This window comes from Saccopteryx leptura, chromosome 3 (genome assembly GCF_036850995.1).
Source record: "Saccopteryx leptura isolate mSacLep1 chromosome 3, mSacLep1_pri_phased_curated, whole genome shotgun sequence".
In the NCBI taxonomy this organism is placed as follows: Eukaryota; Metazoa; Chordata; class Mammalia; order Chiroptera; family Emballonuridae; genus Saccopteryx; species Saccopteryx leptura.
This window is the reverse complement of record NC_089505.1, coordinates 88856730-88881583: the sequence shown is the minus strand read 5'-3', so window position 1 is coordinate 88881583 and position 24854 is coordinate 88856730. Positions and strand designations below refer to the sequence as shown.

General features: G+C 41.7%; 1 protein-coding gene across 4 annotated transcripts in view; it reads left to right on the top strand.

The window, feature by feature from the left end:
* RERE (arginine-glutamic acid dipeptide repeats) overlaps window positions 1-24854 on the top strand; it is a 422789-nt gene that overhangs the window by 202111 nt on the left and 195824 nt on the right. For 3 of the 4 annotated variants that reach the window (XM_066374958.1, XM_066374959.1, XM_066374960.1), the window contains exon 4: window positions 607-732. The exons of the other annotated variant lie outside the window; for it this stretch is intronic. In XM_066374958.1, coding sequence (XP_066231055.1) covers window positions 607-732 — 126 coding nt within the window. The remainder of the gene's footprint in view (window positions 1-606; window positions 733-24854) is intronic. 4 annotated transcript variants of the gene reach the window in all.

The following is a 24854-nucleotide window of genomic DNA, read 5'->3' as shown; positions in this document are numbered from 1 at the left end:
TTAACCTTTTGGGCACTGGGGAAAAAAAAAACTCATTTGAATGGTGTCTTTTTTCTCTCTGGTATTAAGCCTTTGTCTTTTACCTTGCCTTTAGTTTTACAAAATTAAACCAGGACTTTGAGAAAATGGTAGGATCTTTCTTTGACACCTCTACTGCCTTGACTGTTTCCTTATTATGTCTTACAGCTCTCTCCTGTCTTTAGAAATGCTTCTGAAAGCTCACTGCGCCCACCTGTGCTTCTCTTACAGTTGTGTTTCTCTGTCACCACAGAGATTTCTATTTTATTATAAGCAAAGCATGCCAGTGTCACTGTGCTTTGGCACTTTGTCATTTAACTTGGTTATTTTGAGGGGCACGCACCATACTGCTTTGTGACAAGATCCTAATTAAAGTCTAAAGCTAGAATGTGTTTGTTCGCGCTGAGCTAAGGAAACAGTTTTGATTGATGCAGAGAGGTGAACTTCAGTGGTAGAACAAACGTGGAGATTTCAGAGGCTGCCTGCTAAAGGGTTTGTGCAGATACTTGCTTGTGTGCTGAGTGCCCCTAGTAACCAGGGTACGAGGGGACATTGGGCATGTTAACTTAAAACTGTTTTCTTTTTTAGGTCCACAACTCCCAGGCCTGTTGCAGATCTCCACCTCCCGCTCTGTGTGACCCCCCAGCATGCTCTCTGCCGGTGGCGCCCCAGCCACCGCAGCATCTTTCTGAAGCCGGGAGAGGGCCTGTAGGGGTAAGGAGAACCCCGTTTTCAAAAGCTGTCAATATTTGATATCCCGCAGGGTATAAAATCGGAACATTGCCTCCCTCCCCAGAGCCCCTTTCAAAACGTGCTGTATTGTATGTGTTTTAAAGGAGTACCAAGTACATGCACAGAGGAAGCACAATACGGGACTTGCCTTACCCCTCTAGGACAGTCCCAGAGGTAGCGGGGTTTGGTGGTGTGGGGTGTTCTGGCCCCAGCAGAGAGCATGCTGGGCTGCTGCAAGGAGCAGGAGCTGGCAATCAGCAGCGAGTATGGATGTTGGCAACTGAAATGGGGGACCAGGGGGTAAGTTTGAGATCGAGTGTGGAATGGGCCTTTCCCCACAACGATTGGGACTTGTGGCCCATGAAACTAAACTATTTTGGGTACTGTCCTCTCAGGTGACCATCTGTAGAGTATTGCTCAGAAGAAGCCAGGTTTCTTAGCAGTGGCAGATGTAGAATGAAAGACTTGGAAAGGCAGCGGTCGGTGTAGATACAGTGCTCTTAGCTGTACTCTGGTGATTCCACTTACCTGCTGGTAACGTGCGGTGTGTGTGAGCAGCCCCAGGATGAAATGTCCCTAGTTAGTTATCCCTTAGAACACAGGACCTGGTGGTAATGATCCATGAGGGCTATTCTGTCCTACACCTTACCTTTTCTGAAAGTTGTGGACATACCTGTCTTTTCCTTCCTTTGTGAGAAGTTACTGGTCAAGTGTTCTGAAAGACAGGTGCTGTTCTGATCAGCTGCTGTTACTCACTGAAGAAATTTAAGACCTCTCTCTTGCATGTAATCTGACTGTGGGGCTCAAACTCGCTCAGTTAGAAAATAACAAGAAAATAGCCATCACAGCAGCACACTCACAATGCGGGACACTGGCAGTATAAAGTGGACTGTTCAGTTGCAGTGTGGGACATGAATATCCAGAGACTGAGGGAAGAAAGGGCTCCAGATGGGCGGTGGCCCTGGGAATGTTTTGTGACAGTAGAAAGGTCTTGAGCAGCTGGGGGTTTTCGATACATCAGCAACAGGTGGACAGGCAGAGTGGAGGAGCCCTCCAGGTGTGCGTGCCAGCCTGTCCTTTTAAGCAACATAGGCAGTGAGCCTGGTGAAGCTAGGTGTTGTGAGGAGAAGACCACAGGACATCAATGCAGAGCACAGGTTAGTGGGTCTCGGGAGGCAGAGATGCTGGTATAAAATGGGGCCAGATCATAAAGGATCTGAAAGCTTAGAAAAAGTAAAGATTTCATATGACAGGGAGAAGAGAGCCTTTGCAAGCTTTTTTCTTCCTTGCAAGCCAATTTGCAAATCACTGCTTAAGAAGGCTCATTGGGCAGCAGTGTGGGATGCAGTGCGGGATGGGGAAGGACTGTGCAAGTTCCAGTTAGGTGGTGCGGGCTGTCATCCATGCATACGGTGAGAAGGACCAGGACAGGAGAGATGGGAGCTTAATTATAACTAAGTCAGGACTACTTGTCACAACAATTTCATGTTTAGATAGTTGACAGTGTAATTTATCAAGAATTAGACCAGAAAAAAGGTTCACCTTATGGAAGCCTTGGAATTCTTGATACGGTAGCCATTCGCAATGTAAGATAAAACCCGATGTAGTGGATAAAAATCTAATTTTAATCCCTGAATAGAGATAGTGACATTTTTAAGGGACAAATTAGCAGAGTCCCGACGTGACTACCTACTTCAAAAGCTTCAGCTGTTACCAATTACCATCTTGTTTGCATATGTACCTAAGAAATGGTTTTTATCTTTCAGGCTGATATTTTCTTTATTCTCTGATTAGCATGGATGGCGTTGTTACACTGTGTCGTTGACCACAGTACTCCCAAAGCAGGATTTGCTGAATGGATTTAAAATTTTCCCCATAATAGTGAACTTTTTCTGTTCGCATTAGTGATGACCAGTATTTCACTTTCTAGCAGTAAAAGTGTTGTGTTTACTGGGATTTAAATAAGTTTGTGAGCGGTGATTCCCTTAGAGCCCCTCATATGTAGGTCTGAGTAGATTGTAATGAAAGGATAAGATGATGCTTTCAGTCAGGATGATGCTGCACAAAGCCACCTGCCTTGACTGTTTTCTAGCAGCGCGTTGAGCTGCTGGAGCCGCCGGAGCCGCCGGCGCTGGGTCTGAGTCGGGTCCAGTCAGCAAAGATACCCTCCCCCCCATGTGTGGAGCTCTCATAAATTCTGCAGGCACACAGATCTAATACAGTATAATGAGTGAGCTGCTGGGGGAAAATGGATTACAGGGTTGCAGACAATATCATTAAGGTTTCTTGCCATGATATACCAGATGTCTTCCCTAATAGACTATTTTTGTTAATTTAGTTTTTATAAGATGGTATATTGATTGCATCATAATTTAATTTTCTTTGCATACTCTGGTATAGGTGATCTGTGTTTCTATGCTAATGAATGTATCAACTCATAAGATTTAATTTTATAAATTTTAACTTATGGTTCATTTTTAAAGTGTTTGTGCTGGGAAGGCAGCATTTTTACTTGTTAATGAAAATCTGTTAGCTTGGATGTTTTTTAGCAAAAAGTACTGTTTTACTGGTAGTTCAGGTGAGGGAAGTGAGATAGCAAAGAAAACATTGCCCAGATTCTCGGTGGACTGGGCGGAGATGTTCCCTCACTCCCAGCTGATCCAGTACAAGGGTCTCAATGGCAGGACGGTGTTTCCAAAGTAGAAATGGTGCGGCCATTTAAAGGGGTGCAGTTCCATTTGTATTGCCGTGGGTGGGGCTCTGCAGGCTAGACTTCTTATTGGCTACACCCATCTTCTTTCTCACAGGGAGAGCAAGGGGATTTAGTTATGATTAAGAAACAAAAATGCTAAATATCTTTTTCTGTGTTTAAGACCTCTGTTGAGTGGCTAATATATATGCTATAAATAATATAGTGGGTTAAGCTATTTTATTTGTCTTTTTTCTTAACTACTAGTTTTGGTTTTGGTACATTGTCATTTAGAGAACATACCTTTTTTCTTTTTCTTTTTTTTTTGACAGAGCAAGTCAGAGAGAGGGAAGATAGGGACAGACAGACAGGAAAGGAGAGAGATGAGAAGCATCTATTCTTCGTAGGGGCACCTTAGTTGTTCATTGATTGCTTTCTCATATGTGCCTTGACCTGGGGTGGGGGACTACAGCAGAGTAAGTGACCCATTGCTCAATCAAGCCAGTGACCCCCAACCCCACCCCGTTCAAGCCACGCTCAAGCCGGATGTGTCTGTGCTTATGCCGGTGACCTTGGGGATTCAAACCTGGGTCTTCCACGTCCCAGTTCGACGCTCTATCCACTGTGCCACCGCCTAGTCAGGGCGTATCTTTTTTCTTGATGTGTTCTTGTGTAACATAGGGCACATTAATTCACCTTTCAAACCCTTAGTTTTCTTCCTTAAAAAATGAGTATAATGTTACTAGCTACCTCAGAGGGTTGTTGCAAAGTTTAATGAAATACTTAATTAACTAGCATATAATAAGCATTCATTAAGCATTATTTGTTATCAGAGACTTTTGTTTTACAAATTCAGGTTTTAAAAGATTTTATTTGTTGATTTTTAGAGAGAGGAGAGAGACAGAGAGAAAAGGGGGTGGGAGAAGCGGGAAGCATCAAGGCATAGTAGTTGCTTCCAGTATGTGCCTTGACCGGAGACCTTAGCATTCTAGGTCGAATGCTTTACCCACTGCACCACCACTGGTCAGGCCAAATTTAGATTTTAAATTTATTAGTTTTCTGGACATTCTTAATTTAGACATAGGCCCCTTGGTGAGCTCCTTGAGTTTAAGAGGGTCTATGAAATTCCTGAAATTGCTTGCAAAGTCTCATGTCTGCAGATTTCTGGAAAGAGTATGTATACTTTTCAACCTTAGATGCTAATTGTTAGATTCCTAAAATGTTGAAAAAATTTAAAATTAAAATTAAGAAAAAACTGATGGGTCATTTAAAGCCTCAAATCAGCTAGCTGTTTGTTAAGGAAGTAAACTAATATTGAGTAATATTTTGTGCCCATGTGCTTTGCTACTCTTTTGACCCATTTAATCTTCAGTAATTTGTGATACACAGTCATACAATTTTGCAGACGAGAAAACTTGAGGTTGCCACTTGAGTAGAGTCATGCACTGAGTGAATGGCAGGACTCGTGAACTTGCCCTGGCCTTGTGCAGTCTTCACTGGTCCCATGGTGCCTGTTGCGCTTCCTGGTGACCCTACAGTGATGCTTGTTTTTGCCTCTACTTTAGTAGGAGAGTTCCTATGCTCACATGAAGGCTTCTGTCACTGAGAGTTTTATAGTCTGACCTTTACCTTGAACAAATGAACAGTGGTGTTAACAGCACAGTGTGAGAACCCATTTTAGTATCAGTGAATTTTGTTTTTCTGTTAGCAGTTGTAGTAGACATATCTTCAGAGTCCTTTTGTTTAAAAAGTGCATGACCAACAGCTACTATGAGTTTCATTTATTGTAATAGCATTTACAGTCGACTCTTGAACAACGTGGGAGTTAGGTTACCCTCTCCCTTTAGTAGAAAATTTGCATATTACTTTCTTTCTTTCTTTCTTTCTTTCTTTCTTTCTTTCTTTCTTTCTTTCTTTCTCTTTCTCTCTTTCTTTTTTTAAAAATTATTTTTATTTATTCATTTTAGAGGAGAGAGAGAGAGAGAGAGAGAGAAGGGGGAAGAGCAGGAAGCATCAACTCCCATATGTGCCTTGACTGGGCAAGCCCAGAGTTTTGAACTGGCGACCTCAGTGTTCCAAGTCGATGCTCTATCCACTGCGCCATCACAGGTCAGGCTCTCTATCTATCTATCTATCTATAGAGGAGAGAGTCAGAGAGAGGGACAGATAGGAACAGACAGACAGGAAGGGGGAGAGATGAGAAGCATCAATTCTTCATTGCAGCTCCTTAGTTCAGTGTTTGCTTTCTCATATGTGCCTTGACCTGGGGTGGAGTGGGGAGGCGACAGCAGAGTGAGTGACCCCTTGCTCAAACCAGTGACCTTGGGCTCAAGCCAACGACCATGGGGTCATCTTTATGATCCCATGCTCAAGCCAGTGACCCTTGCTCAAACTGTTGAGCCCGTGCTAAAGCCGGCGACCTTGGGTTTTCGAACCTGGGTCCTCTGCATCCCAGTCCGATGCTCTATCCAGTCAGTGCATCACTGCCTGGTCAGGCTGCATATTACTTTTGACTCCTCTAAAACTTAAGTTGTCCCTTGTTATCTGTGGGGGATAGGTTCCAAGACCCCTTGTGGATTTCAAAATCTGAGGATGCTCAAATCCTCTATATATGATAAAATGGCATAGATCAATGTCTATGATCGATCCTCTACATCTGCTAACCCAGCTGCAGATAGAAAACAGTACAGTATTTATTGGGGGGAAAATCTGAGTCTAAATGAACTTATGCAGTTTAAACCTGTATTCTTCAAGATTTAGCTGTATATACATTTGAAAAATAATTCCTGTCATCTGTTTTGTTTGTTGGTTCTATCTGTGTTTTTTTCAGGTAAAACTTGGTACATGTAAGAAATTGGGTTTTGCATTTCCTTTGGAATAAATCCATTCCTCCATCTAGGTAAACCTGCCCATTACCAGAGTAGGAAGCTAGGGCCCAGTGGCTTTCCCCGAATCCACTGGCTCACAAGGTGTTGCTTAGGCCAGAAGCCAGGTCTCCTGGGTCTCTGATTAGTGCTCCTAGTAACTCTCCTACTCACAGGAAATGTTCTGCGAGTTGGCTCATGTGATACACCATTTACTTCTTTAAAAGCTAACAATCCTTTGCTTTATCTATCTTTGCCTTTGTGACTGGATCTCAAACCATTGTTAAAACAATCATTTTTGCTTACATAAGATGTTTTATCATTTTTAAGTATTGTTTCTAACACTGGTACTTCTCATACTTGGGACTTCATTACCATTTAGTAATTAAAAGTAACATATATTATGAGATGCTATTTTAAAAGTAGAGTGGTTATATTTCTACCTATTTGCTGCCTATAAAGAACTCTAATCTGGTTGCTTGTTTGGCTGTGCAGGAGTTTCTGAGGATATCTTTTTCAATATATATATTTTAAAGTTTTTGTTTATTTATTTTAGAGAGAGGAGAAAGAAAGAGAGAGAGCAGGGGGGAGGAGTGGGAAGCATCAACTCCCATATGTGCCTTGACCAGGCAAGCCCAGGGTTTCAAACCAGCGACTTCAGCATTCCAGGTTGACGCTTATCCACTGCGCCACCACAGGTCAGGGACTTTTTCAATATTTACTGTGGCTTCCTCAGTTAACATTAAATATGCCAAAAATAAATATATATTTTTTACTTTTGATTGTAGTTAAAGGTGCTAAAACGACTGAATTTTCAGAAAAATTGCCAATATAAATGCTGGAATTAATCCAGCTAACCTCAATGAAAGATGATTAATAGCAGTTTTAGCCCTGGCCGGTTGGCTTAGTGGTAGAGTGTCGGCCTGGTGTGCAGGAGTCCCGGGTTCGATTCCCAGCCAGGGCACACAGGAGAAGCGCCCATCTGCTTCTCTATCCCTCCCCCTCTCCTTCCTCTCTCTCTCTTCCCGTCCTGCAGCCAAGGCTCCATTGGAGCAGGGTTGGCCCGGGCACTGAGGATGGCTCTGTGGCCTCTGCCTCAGGTGCTGGAATGGCTCTGGTTGCAACAGAGCGATGCCCCAGATGGGCAGAGCATCGCCCCCTGGTGGGCGTGCTGGGTGGATCCCGGTCGGGCGCATGCGGGAGTCTGTCTGATTGCCTCTCCGTTTCCAACCTTGAAAAAATACAAAAAAAAAAAATTTAATAGCAGTTGGATTTTAATATAGCAAGTTAAAAAAATTCTAAAACACCCAAACAACCAATATGTATCCTTCCTCCTGATTAATTCCTTTCACTGGGAACAGTTGTTTTCATATGCTGCTCTCACATAAAAGCTGATTGTTAGCTTGTTTGTTCTTAAGGCTATCATTCCATCATACTCATCCCATCCTTTTTTTAAAAAAGGACGTCAAGCCACATTTCAGAACAGAGATAGAATAACCTTACGATTGTATAACGCTGCCTAGTTGTTTAAGCAGTCTCTCTGTAATCAGGTCTGGGAGATGCAGTGATTACTCCTGAGCTTTATGAAGCTTCCTTTTCTTTCAGGCATAGTGTAGCACCCTTTATTACTTACACACTCTGGTAGGCCTTTCAGTCTTGCCTTTCTTAGGCTGTTCTATACTGTTTGGAAAATGTCTATGTAAAAGTGTGGAGTTCCCAGGCTTTACAAGTTCTCCAGAATTAGCTTTACTAATATAAAATGCCAGAGACATTTCATGGTATTCCATTCCATGGGAGTGGGGCTTGCAGTTTGGTTTAGCCTGTTTTTAGTGCTACCCCTTATGTTAGGGTATCATAGTACTTCGTTCCGTGGCAGTACCTCCTATAATAATCAAGGTTGCCAATGGAATACCAGATTTTCCTTAGGGACCAGAGTGAGCTTTATGTAATATAATACATCTAAGGTTGATCAGTCCTTTCCGAGTCTGTAGAAATGACTATACTTCATGCTTGGAAGTTGATATTTTCTGTTTTTATCTTTGGTCTTATGTTTTACAGTTAGATTGAATGTCAGTATTTGTTATTGTTTTTCCTTTTTTTAAATAAATATTTTTTCTGGCAGTTTTAGTTTCATAGCAAAATTGAGTGGACAGTACAGATTCCCACATACCTCCCTACTCTTACCCAAATAAGCCCCACTTTCGTTATCAGCACCCCCACTGGAGTGGCGCATGTGTAACAATGAGCCTACATTGGCATGTCATTACTGTCAGAGTGAACATTAGAGTTCACTCTTTGAGTGCATATTCTGTGGGTTTAGACAAGATTCTAAAGCCATGAATCCACTATTACAGTTTCAAAAAAGTAATTTCACCGCTCTGAAGTTTTCTCTGTTTTGCCTGTTCATCCCTTTCCTCTCCCTAAGGTAAGCTCTGGAAAGCAGTCGTAGTTTTACGTCTCCATAGATCTGCCTTTTCCAGAATGTCATATATGTGGAATCACACTGTATGAAGCTTTTCAAATTGATTTTTTTCACTTGTAATAAGTACTTAATTTTCTCCACTTAATTTACATTCATTGTTTGGATATACCACAGTTGATTCATTCACCTACTGAAGGACATCTTCCAACTTCTAGTAGTTATGAATAAAGCTGCTATAACAGTTTGTGTCAGTTTTTGTCGGGATGTAAGTTTTCAGCTCCTTGGTTAAATACTGTGGAGCACGGCTGCTGGATTGTATGGTAAGAACATGTTTAATTTTCTAAGACACATCCAAACTCTTTCCCAAAGTAGCTGTACTAGTTTTCACCCCCAGCAGCAGTGAACGGAGAGTTCCTGTTGCTCCACATTCTTGCCAACATTTGGTGTCTGCTCTGTTTTGGCCATTCTAATAGGTGTGCAGTGATGTCTCACTGTGGCTGTAGTGTGCATTTGCTAAGGACGTGACGTGGAGCATCTTTCCTTATGATTATTACCACCTGTGTCTCTTCTTTGGTGAGATGTCTGTTAAGGTCTCTGGTTTGTTTAATTGGGTTATTGAGTTCACATATACATATTTTGGATGACAGTCTCTCACCAGGTGTATCTTTTGCAAATATTTTCTCCCAGTCTATGGCTTGTCCTTTTCTTGACAGTGTCTTTTGCAGAGTAGACATTTTTAGTTTTAGTGGAATTCCAGTTTACCAATTCTTTCATGAATCATATGCCTCTGGTATTGAATCTAAAAAGGCATCACCACACCCACAGGCATCCAGGTCTTCTCCTGTTATCTTCTAGAACATTTATGGTTTTGCATTTTACATTTAGGTCTGTGATCTGTGTTGAGTTAATTTTGGTAAAGGGCATAAAGTGTAGATTCTTTTTTTTTTTTCATGTTGATGTCCAGTTTAACATCATTTTGTTAAGAAACTCTTTTCTCTATTGTGTTGCCTTTGCTCTTTTGTCAAAGATCAGTTGACTCTATTTATGTGGGTCTATTTTTATATTGTTTTTCTGAATTGAGAGTAATATGCAAACAGACAGCTTGACTCTCTACTCTCTAAATACTTAAGTGTGTATTTTGTAGAACAAGGGCAGTCATTTATATGGCCACCTGTTTAGTTATCAAAGTCAGGAAATTTAGCAGAGTTACAGTAATTGCTCTGTGGACACATTTTTGCCATATGTCCCAGCATTGCTTTCTCTAGCAGTTTGTTTTTCTGGCCTGGTATCCAGTTCACTATCACACTCACCCCTAGGTACTATGTCTCTTTAGTCTTCTTTAATCTGGAACAGTTCCTTTGCTCCTCTTTGTCTTTCATGATATATGACACAACATTCGTGTCCACATTTTTGTAGCTTGCTGTTTCCTAGTTTATTAGATTTTGGTTACGCATTTTAGGCAGGACTGTTATCTTAGTGGTATCATATCCTAAGTGCCTTATATCAGAGGCACATGAAGTCAGTTTGTCACATTACTGGTGATGTTAACTTTGATCACTTGGATAAGTTAAAAACTCCCCCTTGGTAATTAGTAGGTAATTTATAAAGATAAACTTTAAGATTATGTAAATACCCTGTTCTTCACCAAGTTTTCACACACATCTTAGCACCTATTGATTATTTTTGCCTGAATCTCTGGAGCAGTTGCAGAATGTCACCATTAAAAAAAAATCTTTATTTTTGTACTCAAACTACATTGCTGTCTTTGGAAAATAGATCACCATTCACTTACCATTAATTGAAATTTGAGATTTTTGAGTAAAGTTAGAGGGAGAGAGAGGAAGGGAGGAAGGGAGGGAGGGAGGGAGGGTGGGAGGAAGAGAGGGAGGGAGGGAGGGAGGGAGGGAGGGAGGGAGGGAAGGAAGGAAGGAAGGAAGGAAGGAAGGAAGGAAGGAAGGAAGGAAGGAAGGAAGGAAGGAAGGAAGACAGGAAGACAAGAGAGGTAGGTGGGAAATGGAGGAAGGGAGGGAGGGAGGGAGGGAGGGAGGAAAACATGAGAGGTAGGTAGGAGATGAAAGAGAACTTTTGAACCCTCAGTTTGTTTGTTTGTTGTAGCAATGCAAGGACTTTATGCATTTTCAGACTTTTTTTGTAGAGAGGAAAAATCTGTGATGCTGTTTTATTCCCATTTTAGGCTCCAAGGTAGAGAAAAGCTGCTTAGAAGAAGCAGATAATAGCTGTGGTTTAAAAAATACTGTGGAAATTATGGTATTGTCTTGATTCATGTTGGCAACATTTTCTGTTGATTTGATGACTTAATCTCTCTGCACTTCAGTTTCCTCACTTGTAAAAACCAGAATGTTATTACAGTGGTTCTGGGGTGAGGCCCAGGAATCCATCGTTTTTCCAAGAACTCCCCAGGAGACTTGGATGGGCAGCCAGCTTTAGTGAAGTGAAGTCTGGCTTCCACTCCAGTGACTGTAAATGCAGAACTGGTCGTGTCCTTTGCAGGACAGAGAACTTTTGGTGCAGTTCTAGGTAGGACCTGTGTGTTTCTCAAACCTGAGTATCTTATGTATTGTACCTAGTAAAATGATTTTTGCAGTTTTCCCATATTACTTAATTTCCCATCTTCTCCAATGCACAAGTTAGGTATAATCTGCCTGTTTATATCTTGAATACAGCTTTAAGAGACTATTTATACATTAATTCAGACCAAACTATAAAACTGATAAGATTTTAACTGCCAACATTAATAAAATGGGTGATGATGTTTTGCTGAAATGAAATAGCCACTTTTGACATAAATTTGTGACTGATCGCTTGTGATCCAGATTATTAGGGAAGGGAAAGATCATACATGGGATGTTACGACTACTGGGTACCTTGTGATGACTCCGTTTTTCTATTGTTTTGATTTTGGTTATCACTGAGAAACCTGTATCGTGTATTTTGCCATGACGTGACTTTGCCCTTACTAGGCAAACATGTAAGCATATTGCATTTATCTTATTTACTTACTATTTTGTGCTAATTATGGTAGTACATACTACTTAGTTATTTGATTATATGTAAACTTTCAGAGTTAAATTATTTAGCTCTAAACTCTGTTAATGAAATTATAAAATACATAATCCAGAAGATGAGTAAGTTAAAAGATTTAAAATACAGCCGTGGCTAGATAGCTTGGTTGTTGAAAGTGTCATTCTTGGTACATAAAGGATACGGGTTTGATCTTCAGTCAGGGCACAGAAATGGATCGATGTGTCTGTATGTCTGTCTCTCTCCTTATTTCTCTCTGTCTCAAACCAATAAATTTTAAAAAATTAAAAATTTAAGATACAAATTAAAAAGAAACTAAAAGTTAGTCCTCTTCGTCCCTCAATTCCCCACCTCTTGCTCCTCTTCGAGAGAGACAACTAGCCTGTACTCCTGACATCACAGGATGGCTTTTTAACATCTTTAATCTCCTTTTGGCCACATTGAATGAAGGGGCAGGATTCTATCCACTATTTTGCTTGTAGCACCTAAAACAGTTTCTGACTCTGAGAAGTTGCTCCTTAAACATTGAGCAAATAGTTTGCTTCATTTACAAGACAAAAAGAAAAGGAACTTATTTTTTTTTAAATCAGGTAATGAAGGATTAAAAAAAAAATGAATGCATTAGCCCTGACCAGATAGGTCATTTGGTTAGAGCATCATTCTGACATGCAAAGGTTGTGGGTTTGATCCTTGGTCAGGACACATACAGGAGCAGATCTGTGTTTCTGTCTATCTCTCTTCCCTCCTTCTTCTCTCTCTGAAATCAATACATTAAAAAAAGGAATACATTAAATGTGACTGAATGTGGGACCATCAACAAAGGGAGTATTGCATTTAAAACAGTGAAGAGAAAGATTGGCCTGTGCTAGCCAGAAAAGGATGCATGTTCCTTATTTTTTTAGAAGGAAGGGACGGTTGGGTGTCTTTCCGCTTACCATGAAATAGTGGTGTGGAACAAGGAGAGGATTCCTTATTCCTGGCTATGGTTTTAGCAATTACATATCAATATATAGCTCAAGTTAAATTTTTTCCCTGACCTGTTGAAATTCTTATGGGCTAGTGAAACAGCATAAATCTTGCGCACATGTGTACAGTACATCAGATTATCAGCTAACATAGCATGAGGCTATTTTATTATGTTTTTATTTTCATTTATTTGATGTCTGGTCCATAATGGTGGTTTTTGGCCTTTGGAATCTTTTTTTTTTTTTTTTTTCCAGAGAGAGAGAGGGATAGACAGGGACAGACAGACAGGAACGGAAAGAGATGAGAAGCATCAATCATTAGTTTTTCATTGAGCGTTGCAACACCTTAGTTGTTCATTGATTGCTTTCTCATATGTGCCTTGACCGCGGGCCTTCAGCAGACCGAGTAACCCCTTGCTGGAGCCAGCAACCTTGGGTTCAAGCTGGTGGGCTTTTTGCTCAAACCAGATGAGCCCGTGCTTAATCTGGTGACCTCGGGGTCTCGAACCTGGGTCCTCTGCATCCTAGTCCAACGCTCTATCCACTGTGCCACCACCTGGTTAGGCTGGCCTTTAGAATCTTTATTGGGAAGGAGCTTGCTGTGCCCTTACAACAAAAAAATGGTTCGTGTCCACGCAGAGCAATGCATTGTTGTGAGGCTGCGTCCATGGTGGCGTCCTCCTGACACTGAGGATTGCCCTTGATGTCTGAGTCAAATGCAGCATGCTGCTGCTTCTCCCGGGGGCCTTGTAACAGTTTGTAGTTTGGATGGAAAGGCAGAAGAAGGACCTGTAAAGGTAGCTGTAAAATGCCTTTGATGTCCAGTAATAGCAGATGTGTGTGGTGACCTTGAAACTGAAGTGTTTTTGGTATTATGGTATTTTGATCCAAAGGATCATGGAGAGATGCTTTAGAATTACATCCAAAGGCAAATTAGCAGCAGAAATGTCCGTCCCCCACTCACACACTCAGTGGAAGATGGGAGGGAGTTGTTGTCCACACATAATGAAAGCTAAGTGACGGTGGTGGAGTGTTAGGAATGCAACTGGAGTGTAGAACAGCGTTCTGTCAGGGTGAGGAGCAGCTTGATTTGTACTGGAATCAGAAATCATTGGCTTATTTTCATATAAAATTTTTTGAGTATTTTTCTGATGTGTAAAGATGTGGGAACATTCATAAATTAGCATTATCACTAAATTTAATACTTAGTTCATTTTTCCTGAAAGTTTAGGATCTTTCTGACCTTCCATGTAGAATGGGGAAACAGTGGATGATGTGTACTGCTTTGCCCTGGCTTTTCCTTTTGTTGGTAGTGTCTTCTTGACTCTATTAGAAATGTCTACAGATATCCATAGATTGGCACACTTACATTATGATTGAATATCAATCTGCTCCTAAGATATTGAGAAGATTTGTTAACAAACAAGATGGGAATGCAGAAAGGTATCTGTTGCATTGTGAAGATTATTTAAAAGAAAAGCATCTGGCGAATGATAATTGACAGATATGTTTAATCTGTAGGACTTGAAATGCTGCTATGGTTACCGTGGGTTAAGTCAGGAAAACTCATCTATGAGACCAGGGGTTTTCTAGAAAGGGACTGAGTAATGACAGAAAACCCAAGGTGAGAGTTTAAGGATTGCATGTCAGGAATGGCACTGTGATTAGATTCCTTAATGTCACTGAGCAATAGGACTGAAGAGAGCACTCTTTCCTTCTGCTGAAAACAAGAATCAATACTCACTCTGTGATGGGCTGAATTAATAGAAAGAGCCATCTTTGCAGTCTTTCATCAGCGGGGATTTGCCTCAGCAGGGAATTTGTTGCAGCATAGGGATGTTTGTGAGGCATTTTGTATTAAAATTATCAGTCGGCCTGTGGAGCCCTTTGGATAATTCCTTTCCATTTTATAATGCTTTTGAATACATTTGTGATTTACTTATTCCTAAGTGGCTTTGTGTCTTTTGGAATTACTAGACAGTGTTGGGTACATACACACGTTTTTAAACCTTGATTTTTGTTTTGTTTTCTCTCTTTTGTCACTGTGGGCTGGTGATTAACAGATTATTTTAGCTGTACTCTTAGCAAACATCAAGTGTGGTTGACATATTATGTCAGCCTGACACATTGATTAATACATTTCTGAGTTTTATATTCTTTCCTATGAATACAATTATATAAGAAGTTTTTTGCCTGACCTGTGGTGGCACAGTGGATAACATGTCCACCTGGAACGCTGAGGTCGCCGGTTCAAAACCCTGGGCTTCCCTGGTCAAGGCACATATGGGAGTTGATGCTTCCTTCTCCCCCCCCCCCCCCCATCTCTCGCTCTCTCTGTCTCTCTTCTCTAAAAATGAATAAATAAATTGAAAAGAATTAAAAAAAGTAGTTTACCCCCATCTCTTAAAGCTTTTAACAGTAGTGGGCGTTGAATCTGTGAGGTGGCTGGTGTGGTTTCAGGCAACCAGTTGACAAAGAAAGCAGCTCCATGTTGAAAGCTTCAGCAGTACAGAGAAGCCCGCACTGTGCTGCTTTAGTGCTGGTCGTGCAGGGTCCATCATACACAAGGAGGGAGCGAGGGAAGGGAAGAGCCTTTGCGGGCGGGGCTTTGCCAGCCTCCACCAGCCTGAAGGAGGAATGCAGGAGCGTCTGGTGGAAGTGCAGCTGGCTTGTCCATTGGACTGGCGCAGTGGGAAGCTTCTGGGTGAGGCCTGAAGCCATCTGCCCTTCTACAGTTGGAGGGCAGTTTAGACTCGGCCTCAGTTTTCCAAAATTGGTGGTATGATATATTTACATTCTTTTGGTGGAGACAGTACTGTTGAAAGATTTTTTGATTCTGCCTCATGAAGAGCATGATCAACTAGACCAGTGGTTTTCAACCTTTTTATACTTGGGGACTGTTGAAAATAGAATTATTTCAGGGACTGCTAAAGCTGAAATCACCCCAAGCATGAGCAAATTTGACTTAGATCATTGGGTTTATAACCCTGGTTGGCAAACTGCAGCTTGCGAGCCACATGCGGCTCTTTGGCCCCTTGAATGTGGCTCTTCCACAAAATACCACGTGCGGGCATTACCTCGATAAGGAATGTACCTACCTATATAGTTTAAGTTTAAAAAAACTGGCTTTCAAAAAAAATTTCAATCGTTGTACTGTTGATATTTGGCTCTGTTGACTAATGAGTTTGCCAACCACTAGTATAATCATCATACAACTTCAGGGCAGTTAACTCTTCCATGGACTGGCATGAAATTTCTGGTAGACTGGCGGTTGAACAACAACACCGAGCTAGACAAAGCCCTGTTAAGAGATGTTAGTCCCTGTGGTGGTACCATGACAAGAGGTGGTATAAAATCACATTTCTGCTTTCCTAGAAAGCTGATCAGATTTAAAATAATACCTTTCTCTAGAGTGTAGGGGGACAGGATTGAGAAGGGAGACTAATGAAGAAAGGGTGGAAAGAGTGAAGTCCTTGAATCTGTGTGGTCACTTCAGAGCCTTGCCAAGTGGCTTATGTATGTGGAATCCAGCCACAGTAGGGGACGGCTGCCATGGAGAGGCTCAGTGTGGGAGAGCTCCCTGTAGAAGTGGGCCTCAGGCTGCATTCCAGTGTGAAAGACTCTCTGGATCGAGAGATGCTGGTTCTGAACATGGCAGCCACCCCACGCCCAGCTCCATGATTTTGTGCTACTCCTGTCACCAGCAGTAGCAGCTTGGTCCTCCTCAGACGGCTTATCACTTTTTCTTCCGTGCTGGCTTTGATGGGCTTCATTCTTGGCTGAAGTTGTGGGGCACCGTGTGTCCTGTGTGTCCTCCTTCCCTAACCAGAGTCTCAGCTCCTACTTCCTGGCCTGTTCGTTTTGGTTGAATGAATACCAAAGGACATGGGCGGTGATCTGTCCAGGAAGGGGGCGCATTACAGCAGACTGATTTGCTGTACATTTTGCAGTCCCCGTGAGGAAATCTTTAAAACACACACTTGTGTAATCTGGAGAATACAGTCTAAGTTTTCAGCTTGTTTTGTTATGCTACCTTCAGTGCAATTGGAATTCTTCTGAGTGTACTGCTCTTTATTGAAAGAAGGAGGCATATTGCCCTTTTATACTTGGGGGAGAAAGGCAGAAAGCCTGAGACCTGGACAACCTTTGGTCTTATTTCCTGGTTGGATGAAATCACACCTTTGTCCTGTTTCTTGAGGAAATTAACTTTGGTGACTGCTGAATAGTAGGCAGTGAGTTGAGCATGGATTGGGGTCTTTTAGAACAGTGATCCCCAACCTTTTTTTGGGCCACGGACCGGTTTAATGTCAGAAAATATTTTCACAGACCAGCCTTTAGGGTGGGATGGATAAATGCACAAAATAAAATTATGCGATCGGCGTAAAAACTGTGGTATTTTAAAATATAATTGTCGAACTTATGAGACAAGCATCAAGAATGAGTCTTAGACGGATGTAACAGAGGGAATCTGGTCATTTTTAAAAAATAAAACATCGTTCAGACTTAAATATAAATAAAATGAAAATAATGTAAGTTACTTATTCTTTCTCTGAGGACCGGTACCAAATGGCCCACGGACCGGTACCGGTCCACGGCTCGGGAGTTGGGGACCACTGTTCTAGAAGACAGACTAGAAAACTGTCAACAGGATTAATCATTAAAAAAGCCCAGTGAAATGTTTATTTGTAAAATTACAGTGAAAGCCCTATGCTTTACAGACCTGATTATTGTCCTGATCATATCGGGTCCCTTGTATGTACACTTTAATATAAACACTGCTTTGAGTCTGACTGAGAAAGTGTGTGCTGCAGAGATTACTCCTTTTCTGTGACAGTTCCATGTAGCATTGAGATTGCAGGGTCGATGCCTTTGTATCTAAATCTTTTAGTTATGAAATTTTAATACGCTGATCTTTATTCTTACCCAGTTTTCTAGTCTTATATTTCTTCTTCCCATAGACTTAGTGTTTGGGTTATTATTTTAGAGATCTCGTTTAACAAGAATTTCTTTGAAAATTCAAATGCCTGTTTAAATATTAGCAATAGTACAAATTAAATGTTATTCTAACTGCTAACAGAAGCAGTGAGCGGTGAAACCCAGTTAACTTTTCCTTTTTAACTAATGCATGCCATGGGCATCTGTCATGTTTAATAATGGTTTTGACCTTTAGGAGTATTGAACTTGACATTTCTCTCAGGTCGTTTTGGGAGCATTGGTTCTTGAGCACTGTCACACTATATCAGTGTTGTTTCGAAAGACCCACACTGTATCCTAAATCTCTGAAGTTAATTCATTGGAGAAATTTGTTTCCTTTCAATTTTTTTTAAATTTATTGATTTGAGAGAGAGAAAGAAAGAGAAACATCAATCTGTTTCTGTATGTGCCCTGGTTGGGGATCGAACCTTCAACCATTGTGCATCAGGACAACACTAACCAATCGAGCTATCTAGCTAGGGCGAGAAATTTGTTTTCTTATTCAAATTCTCTATAGAGGAGATAAAATAATCAGTGCAGAAAGAGGGAGAAATCACTAGATTTCTAATACTTAAGTTAGTCTGTGTCTGTCTTACTGTTAGAGATGTTTTGTGCTTGTATCGACTTTTTTTCCTTGGCAACCTTATATCTCATGAATTAAAATTGCATACACACACCAAGTTGTTTATGAAACAAAAGTCTCATTCCTACATATTTCCAGAGATATGCCATCCTATTTTGTGCTATTGCTCAGATAGCTGACCACTAATGTTGCTACCTGAGCAATAGCACAAAATAGCTAGTTCTTGACAGAGGCTTATTTATACCCAGGGATGGCAAGCTTTTTTGTGAAGGGCAGGGTAGTGTTTTCAGCTTTGTCTTCTCTGTGGCAGCTCCTCAGACTCGGTCATAGGCAGTAAAACTTTCTGTACAGAAACAGCTAGTGGGCTGTTTGCCTATCGTTTGCTGACCCCTAAGCCTAGTATGAACTGGTAAGGATTATTCCTCTGAAGGAGTCACTCCAAAATCTTCTTTCCTCCTTCTCCGTGGCCTTAGGCCAGAAGGGTTGAGTATGGTTTGCAGTTAGTTAGTAATTGCTTTTTTCTTTCTGGTGTTATTTTGAGGTGGTGAATATTATAAATTTACAGCTATGCTGGCATCTCCCTCTTTCTGTGATTTCCCCACTCTTGGTACACTACCAGGAAGGTGTTCCTTGTGAGAGCTCATTCTTACTAACAATCTTTCAGGAGTTTTACAGTATGTTTAGATACTAGGAACGGCTGAATGTGTTTTTTCTTTGGTAATTACTTCATACCTGGAGAGAAAATGTGAAAGGTTAAATGTGCATAATAAAACATACATATAAGTTCAGGTCTTAACTTTTCTTGTGGGTGTTTCATTAATTTAAAAAACTGTTGCAACAAAATATTCAGGACAACAGAAGAACCTTTTAATCTGCATTTAGTGAAAAGTATAACTTTTCTGTTAATTTAGTACTTTTTTTTTTAAGTGAGAGAAGGGGAGGCAGAGACAGACTCTCCCATGTGCCCCAACTGGGATCCAACCAGCAAGCTCACTAGGGGGCAATGCTCTGCCCATCTGGGACCCTTGCCCAGTTGTAACTGGGGCCATTCTAGCACCTGCGGTGGAGGCCTTGGTGTCATCCTCAGCACCCAGGCCAACTTGTTCCATTGGAGCCCTGGCTGCGGGAGGGGAAGAGAGAGAGAGAAAGAGGAAGGAGAGGGGGAGGGGTGGAGAAGCAGATGGGCGCTTCTCCTGTGTGCCCTGGCCGGGAATCAAACCCAGGACATCCACATGCCAGGCTAACGCTCTACTGCTGAACCAACCGGCTAGGGCCTAAATTATTATAAAATTGCTTGTGATTTCTATGCTTCCAGCTCCTTTTCAGAAATGCTTTATTACGACTGTAAAAATGCAGTGTGCACAGACTGTGGCCATTAAATCTGACTTTGTCCTCACTAGTTGACCATGGCCTTTTTGTTGTATCTTTTTACCCAGTGGCATACTCACTTTATGTAATTTGTTGTGAGTACACCACTGGTCATTTACATTTTACTTGATTTATGGTCATGCCAAGTAATTTCACTTTGCTGAGAGGTAGATTGCTCTTATGGGGAGAGTAACCAGGTGGCTTATGTTTTCAGTTCTCTCAGCGCTTCAGCTAGTTGTGTTACTTTAGGTAAGCTATTTGATTTTTTTAGTACATCAGTTTCCATATCTGTCACATGTGTGGAATATATATCCTTCTTACTTCACAGAGTTATTCTCATGTGAGAATAGAAAGAGATAATATAGTGCTCAAAAGTTTTAACAGTGGTTTACAAATACAGGAGTATCAGTTACTAGGATTGGCTATATATAATAAAAAACCCAAATCACAGTGGTCAAGTCTGTATTCTCTTATCCAGGCCATCCAGGTTTGCTGGAGTGACCACGATCCTCACAGTTCTCGTTTCCTGCTGTCTGCTCTGTTGTCCTGAGTGCAGGTTTCCATTCTCGTCACCAGCTGCCATTGCAGCTACAGCTGTCAGGTTCATGCCTCAGGACAGTGTTATTCAAGCCACAGCCTGCGGACTGAACTGTTAGTTACTAGTCTGCCATGAGATAAGTACAGGAACTAGAAGTAATCAATTAGAAACTTTCATAGACATTTCACACTGCCACAGCTTTTTAATTGTGTTTTAAAAGTATTACTCTGCAATGGATGGGGGAAATTGGTTCCTCCCTGCAGCCAGGCAGCTGGAGGAGGGCACACGGGCACAGCTACAGTAGGCCATTCAGAGCTTCGCCAGGAACCCTGCCTGACACCTCAGGTCTCATAGATTTCCAGGGGAGGCTGGAGTTGGCTTGGCTGTGCTCCAGTAATGTAGAGGCTCTGTTATTAAGGAGAATGGAAGTTGGATTAGGCAACTAGCAATCTATGCCACAGTTGGACATGTCTGAAACCTTAGCATCATCCAATACAGAATCAGATCCACAGACACAGCCCAGCCCAAATGTAGTAATCCCAGGGGCTGCAGCTGTTTCCAGGGGCTAGGGGAACCACCCCGTGTCTCAGATGGAAAAGCACACCAAGAATTTCAAAAGCTGAATAAAATGCTGCAAGAGATTATGTAGTTATCATGTGTAGGAAAGAACATTTCAACGTGTTCAATTTATTTATATTTTCATTACTTAGAACTAAATTTGTGGATTCAGTTGCAACTGTAACTAAAACCTCATCTTAAGCCCATATGTATTATCTTTATGCAAATACGATTCAGTTTGATTCTCCTGGGATAAGATGTGGAAGTAGAACTTGAAAAGATGACTTAAAAGAAAAGGGACCTTTGGGAACAACTGAGTGGGACAATGAGTTGATACCTTTTTCTCTCTCAAATCAGTGGAAAATATTTTTTAAAAATCCACCCCCCCAAGGGTTCTTTTTTAACTGGTTTAGAATAGACATGAGCCTGTTTCTATTCTATGTTGGATACAGAGTGGGAATTGCAGGGAAGATTTAAAAGACATGTTTAAAAGATTGGAGTGACTTGTGATTCAGTTGAATTTTATTGTTTTTTCAAATCTTTATTTCATTGTCTATTCTATTGAGAAGGGGAAGTATGGTGAAATGTCTTCAGTATGAGCACAATACTTCACATGGGCAGTGCGGTATTTGTCCTACCATAAGAGTCTTTGTCTCTTTCCTGTGTGTTAAGCTACTGTGCATTAAACCCTCTATATTAGGTAGCATTTGGTACTAGGCACCTTCAGAGGGGGAGATTAAAAAAAGAATGACAGAGAAAATCTTAATTGTTTTCCTCAGCTTGTGCAAATGCCTGAGGGAGGCACAGGGCATAGGTAGCTGTCTTCACGGTAGTGAGAAAGCAGTGATTGGCCGTGTTGTGTGGTATGGAGGAGGTGCAGCATGGTGGGACCTGCTGTCTGCTGGTTAAGGTTTTCAGTAGGAGGCGTCCTCATGACCAGCAGACCTGGGCTCGGCTTCCACAGATATGGGGCAGTAGGAGAGAGAGGGAAGTGGGTCCTAGTGGGAGAATGTTACTTCTGCTGATTGTCCTCTGTAATTGTCATCGTAAGGAATAATTTTTAGACATAGTGACTGGATTTAGAATGTGGGAGGATGGTGTGGAGGGTCCATTAATTTATGTAGAGAGTTTTACATTGAAAATAGATGGTTGTATGTGGCTTTTAAGTGAAAGTATATTTGCAGAAAATAAAATTGGCATTTTCTATCTTTTTTTTTGCTGAGTGAGACAGGGACAGATAGAGATAGAAAGACAGAGACAGGAAGGGAGAAAGATGAGAAGCATCAGTTTTTCGTTGCTTCACCTTAGTTGCTCATTGATTGCTTCATGTATGTGCCTTGACTGGGGGCTCCAGCTGAGCCAGTGACCCCTTACTTGAGCCAGCAACTTTGTGCTCAAGCCAGTGACCCTGGGATCATATTGTTGATCCCACACTCAAACTGCAGACCCCTCGTACAAGCTGGAAAGCCTGTGCTCAAGCTGATAACCTCAGGGTTTCAAACATGGGACCTCAGCATCCCAGGTCAGTGGTTTATTGACTGCGCCACCGCCTGTCAGGCTTTTTTTTTTTTTAGTCAGCGAAGTTAGTGCCTTTGGTCATCTACCATTCACTGTGTCACTAAGAAAACCTTTCTTGATCACACATGGGCAATGGCTGCTGGATGTCAGGACTTTCCTTGCTTTTATATCATCTTTCTCTTGACCATTTTGTTTGAAGAATATGTACCTTTTCCTCTTGTTTTATCCCAGAAAAGCCTCTTTACACCACCAAGTTATTCACAGAGAAAAACTTGCCTTACCTGCCAGCACGGGTGGCTTGCTCTCTACTTTCTCACTGCCCCATGGAGTTTGGGACAGGATGCGGATCCAGTGGCAGCAGCATGGGGATCTTGTGCAGCCCTCTCTTCAGGTCTCAATCGGAAGAGGTTCGCTGCCTTTCTCCATGACAGTGAACAGACACTGAGGAAGCTCGGCTTATTCCTTAATGTCTAAGTTAGCTGAGCCGTGCTCCCTTGCCCCGGACAAGAACAGAATGGTACTGTTGAGTCAGGATAGTTTGGAGACTAATCGGTTGGCAGCTCTTTTTACTCGGCAGTTCTTCAGCTGTTTCCAGAAAAAGAAACTGCTAGAGGATTACGGTAAGCCCCGGCCTGCGGTCAGTGGGAGGGAAGCAGGGACTGACCTGGCATGGCTGAAGGCAGGACGAAGGGCTGCAGGAGCAGGAGTAGTCAGTGTACAGAGAACTGGGGGATGCAGTGTGAGGACTGGATTTCCCAGGTGAGCAGGTTCACAGAGTGCTGCCTTCACACTGCTTTTCAGAGGGTGAGCTAATTAAATTAGAAAAATTCCGGGTTCACTTGGGAAGGCTTCAAGGCCTGGTTTGTGTGCTTCCTGAGCAGTCTCAGAGTCAGGGTACCAGATGGAGACCAGCCTGGCCTGAGTGAGCATGGCTTGAGGCTGCAAAACAGTTCACACTTTCCCCTCTGTCCTCAGGGCTCTCTGGCTCTCTGCTTTAATTTCGTGCAGTTTCATGAAATTTGTTTCAGGAGTTCATTTACTTCTGTAAATGCGTTTTAAACTTCTTGAGGGAACAAACTCTGTTTCAGACCTTCCTGGTATTCTTATGGTCCCGAGTACTTACTGCTCAGTGTGGAATGGAGGCTCTGTTTCTTGATTTGATGGATTTGTCCTCTTACCTGAGTGGCTGGCTCCTCATCCTTGAGGTCTCAACTCAGATGTCACTGACTCTTAGAAGGTTGTTCTGACCATGCTCTCTCCGTGGCCTCATTCCCCTCCTTTATTTTTTAAGATATTGCCCAGTTTTAGTGTTTTCATGACATTGACCATCATCTGACATCTTGTTGATTTAGTTTTCCTTTCCCCAATAGAACAAAACTCTGAGGGCAAACTCTTCATCTGTCTTATTCTGTGACTATTTAACAAATAGTCTTTGAGTGATCGAATGAAAATGTTAGTAAGCATTTGTTAGGTAGCAAACTGTCATTAGTTGGTTTTTATCTGGGGCAGTGGTTTCGTAAGTCACATTCTGCGGTCGTGCATTTTGGTGACCAACATGGAAGACAGTCATAGGGAGGTTCCATGAGAAACTGGGTTTATACTTGAGGGTTGATTTAGATTTCAGTTTTTAAAGATTTTGTTTGGAGAAGAGAAATAAAAGGCCTGTCTCTACCTTACGCCATCTGTGCATCTTGAGCTCCACTTTTACTGCTATTATTAAGTTGCCATTTCAAGTTGCTGAGGAAATTTGGCACAGATGATCTTCTTGTCCATATATGTTGTTGGTTGCTCAGGGATTGGCTGTCTTTGGTGTCAGGTGGTCACACTTCATATAGTCAGCTGTTGGCTCTGGGCCAGAGTCATATGAAGCAAAACATGGCCACTGAAAGAGCTTGGTCAGGGCACCTGCCCTTAGATGGGGGTGTAAGAAGGTTGCGCCTGGGGACTTCTTTAGCTCAGGTACCTTTTAGAGACTTCTGATGAGTTTTAAAAGATGCAGACATGTTTCTGAAAAAGAAAAGTATAAGAATATACTAGATTTACAGGTTGGAGATTAAATGAGGATTTTTCAATGACTTATTTTAGATTACTCCAGTGTGTTAATTTTAAAAATATTTCTGTACAGTTCAGCCAACACTCAGGAAATGAATACTGTGCACGTTACACTAAGTCCATTGTGTAGAAGGAAGGTGATCTGAATTAATCCCCTTATGGCCAGTTCCCTTGGGGGAATGCGGTGTTTTCCTATTTTGTATATTGCAGTAGCTCCAGGGCTATATACAGTGCCTGACACGTAGGAGGAGCTTAATAAATATTTGTTGAATGTAAAAATATGAATAAAAAATGGCCTCTGCATTCAAGTGGTTCAAGACAAGTAGGAAAGATGAGACACTCCTGTCAGGGATCACCATACACTCTGCTCTGAATGGGGGCTTGGAGGGGTGTGATTGCTTTCCAAGGGGAGGACTTCAGAGCTTCTGAGCTGGGCTTTGAAGTTTTGGAAGAATTTTGACTGAAGAACAGAAAAGCTTTTGAGACAAAGGATAGAGGCAGAATGTTTTGTTGAATATTGAAGTCTAGGGT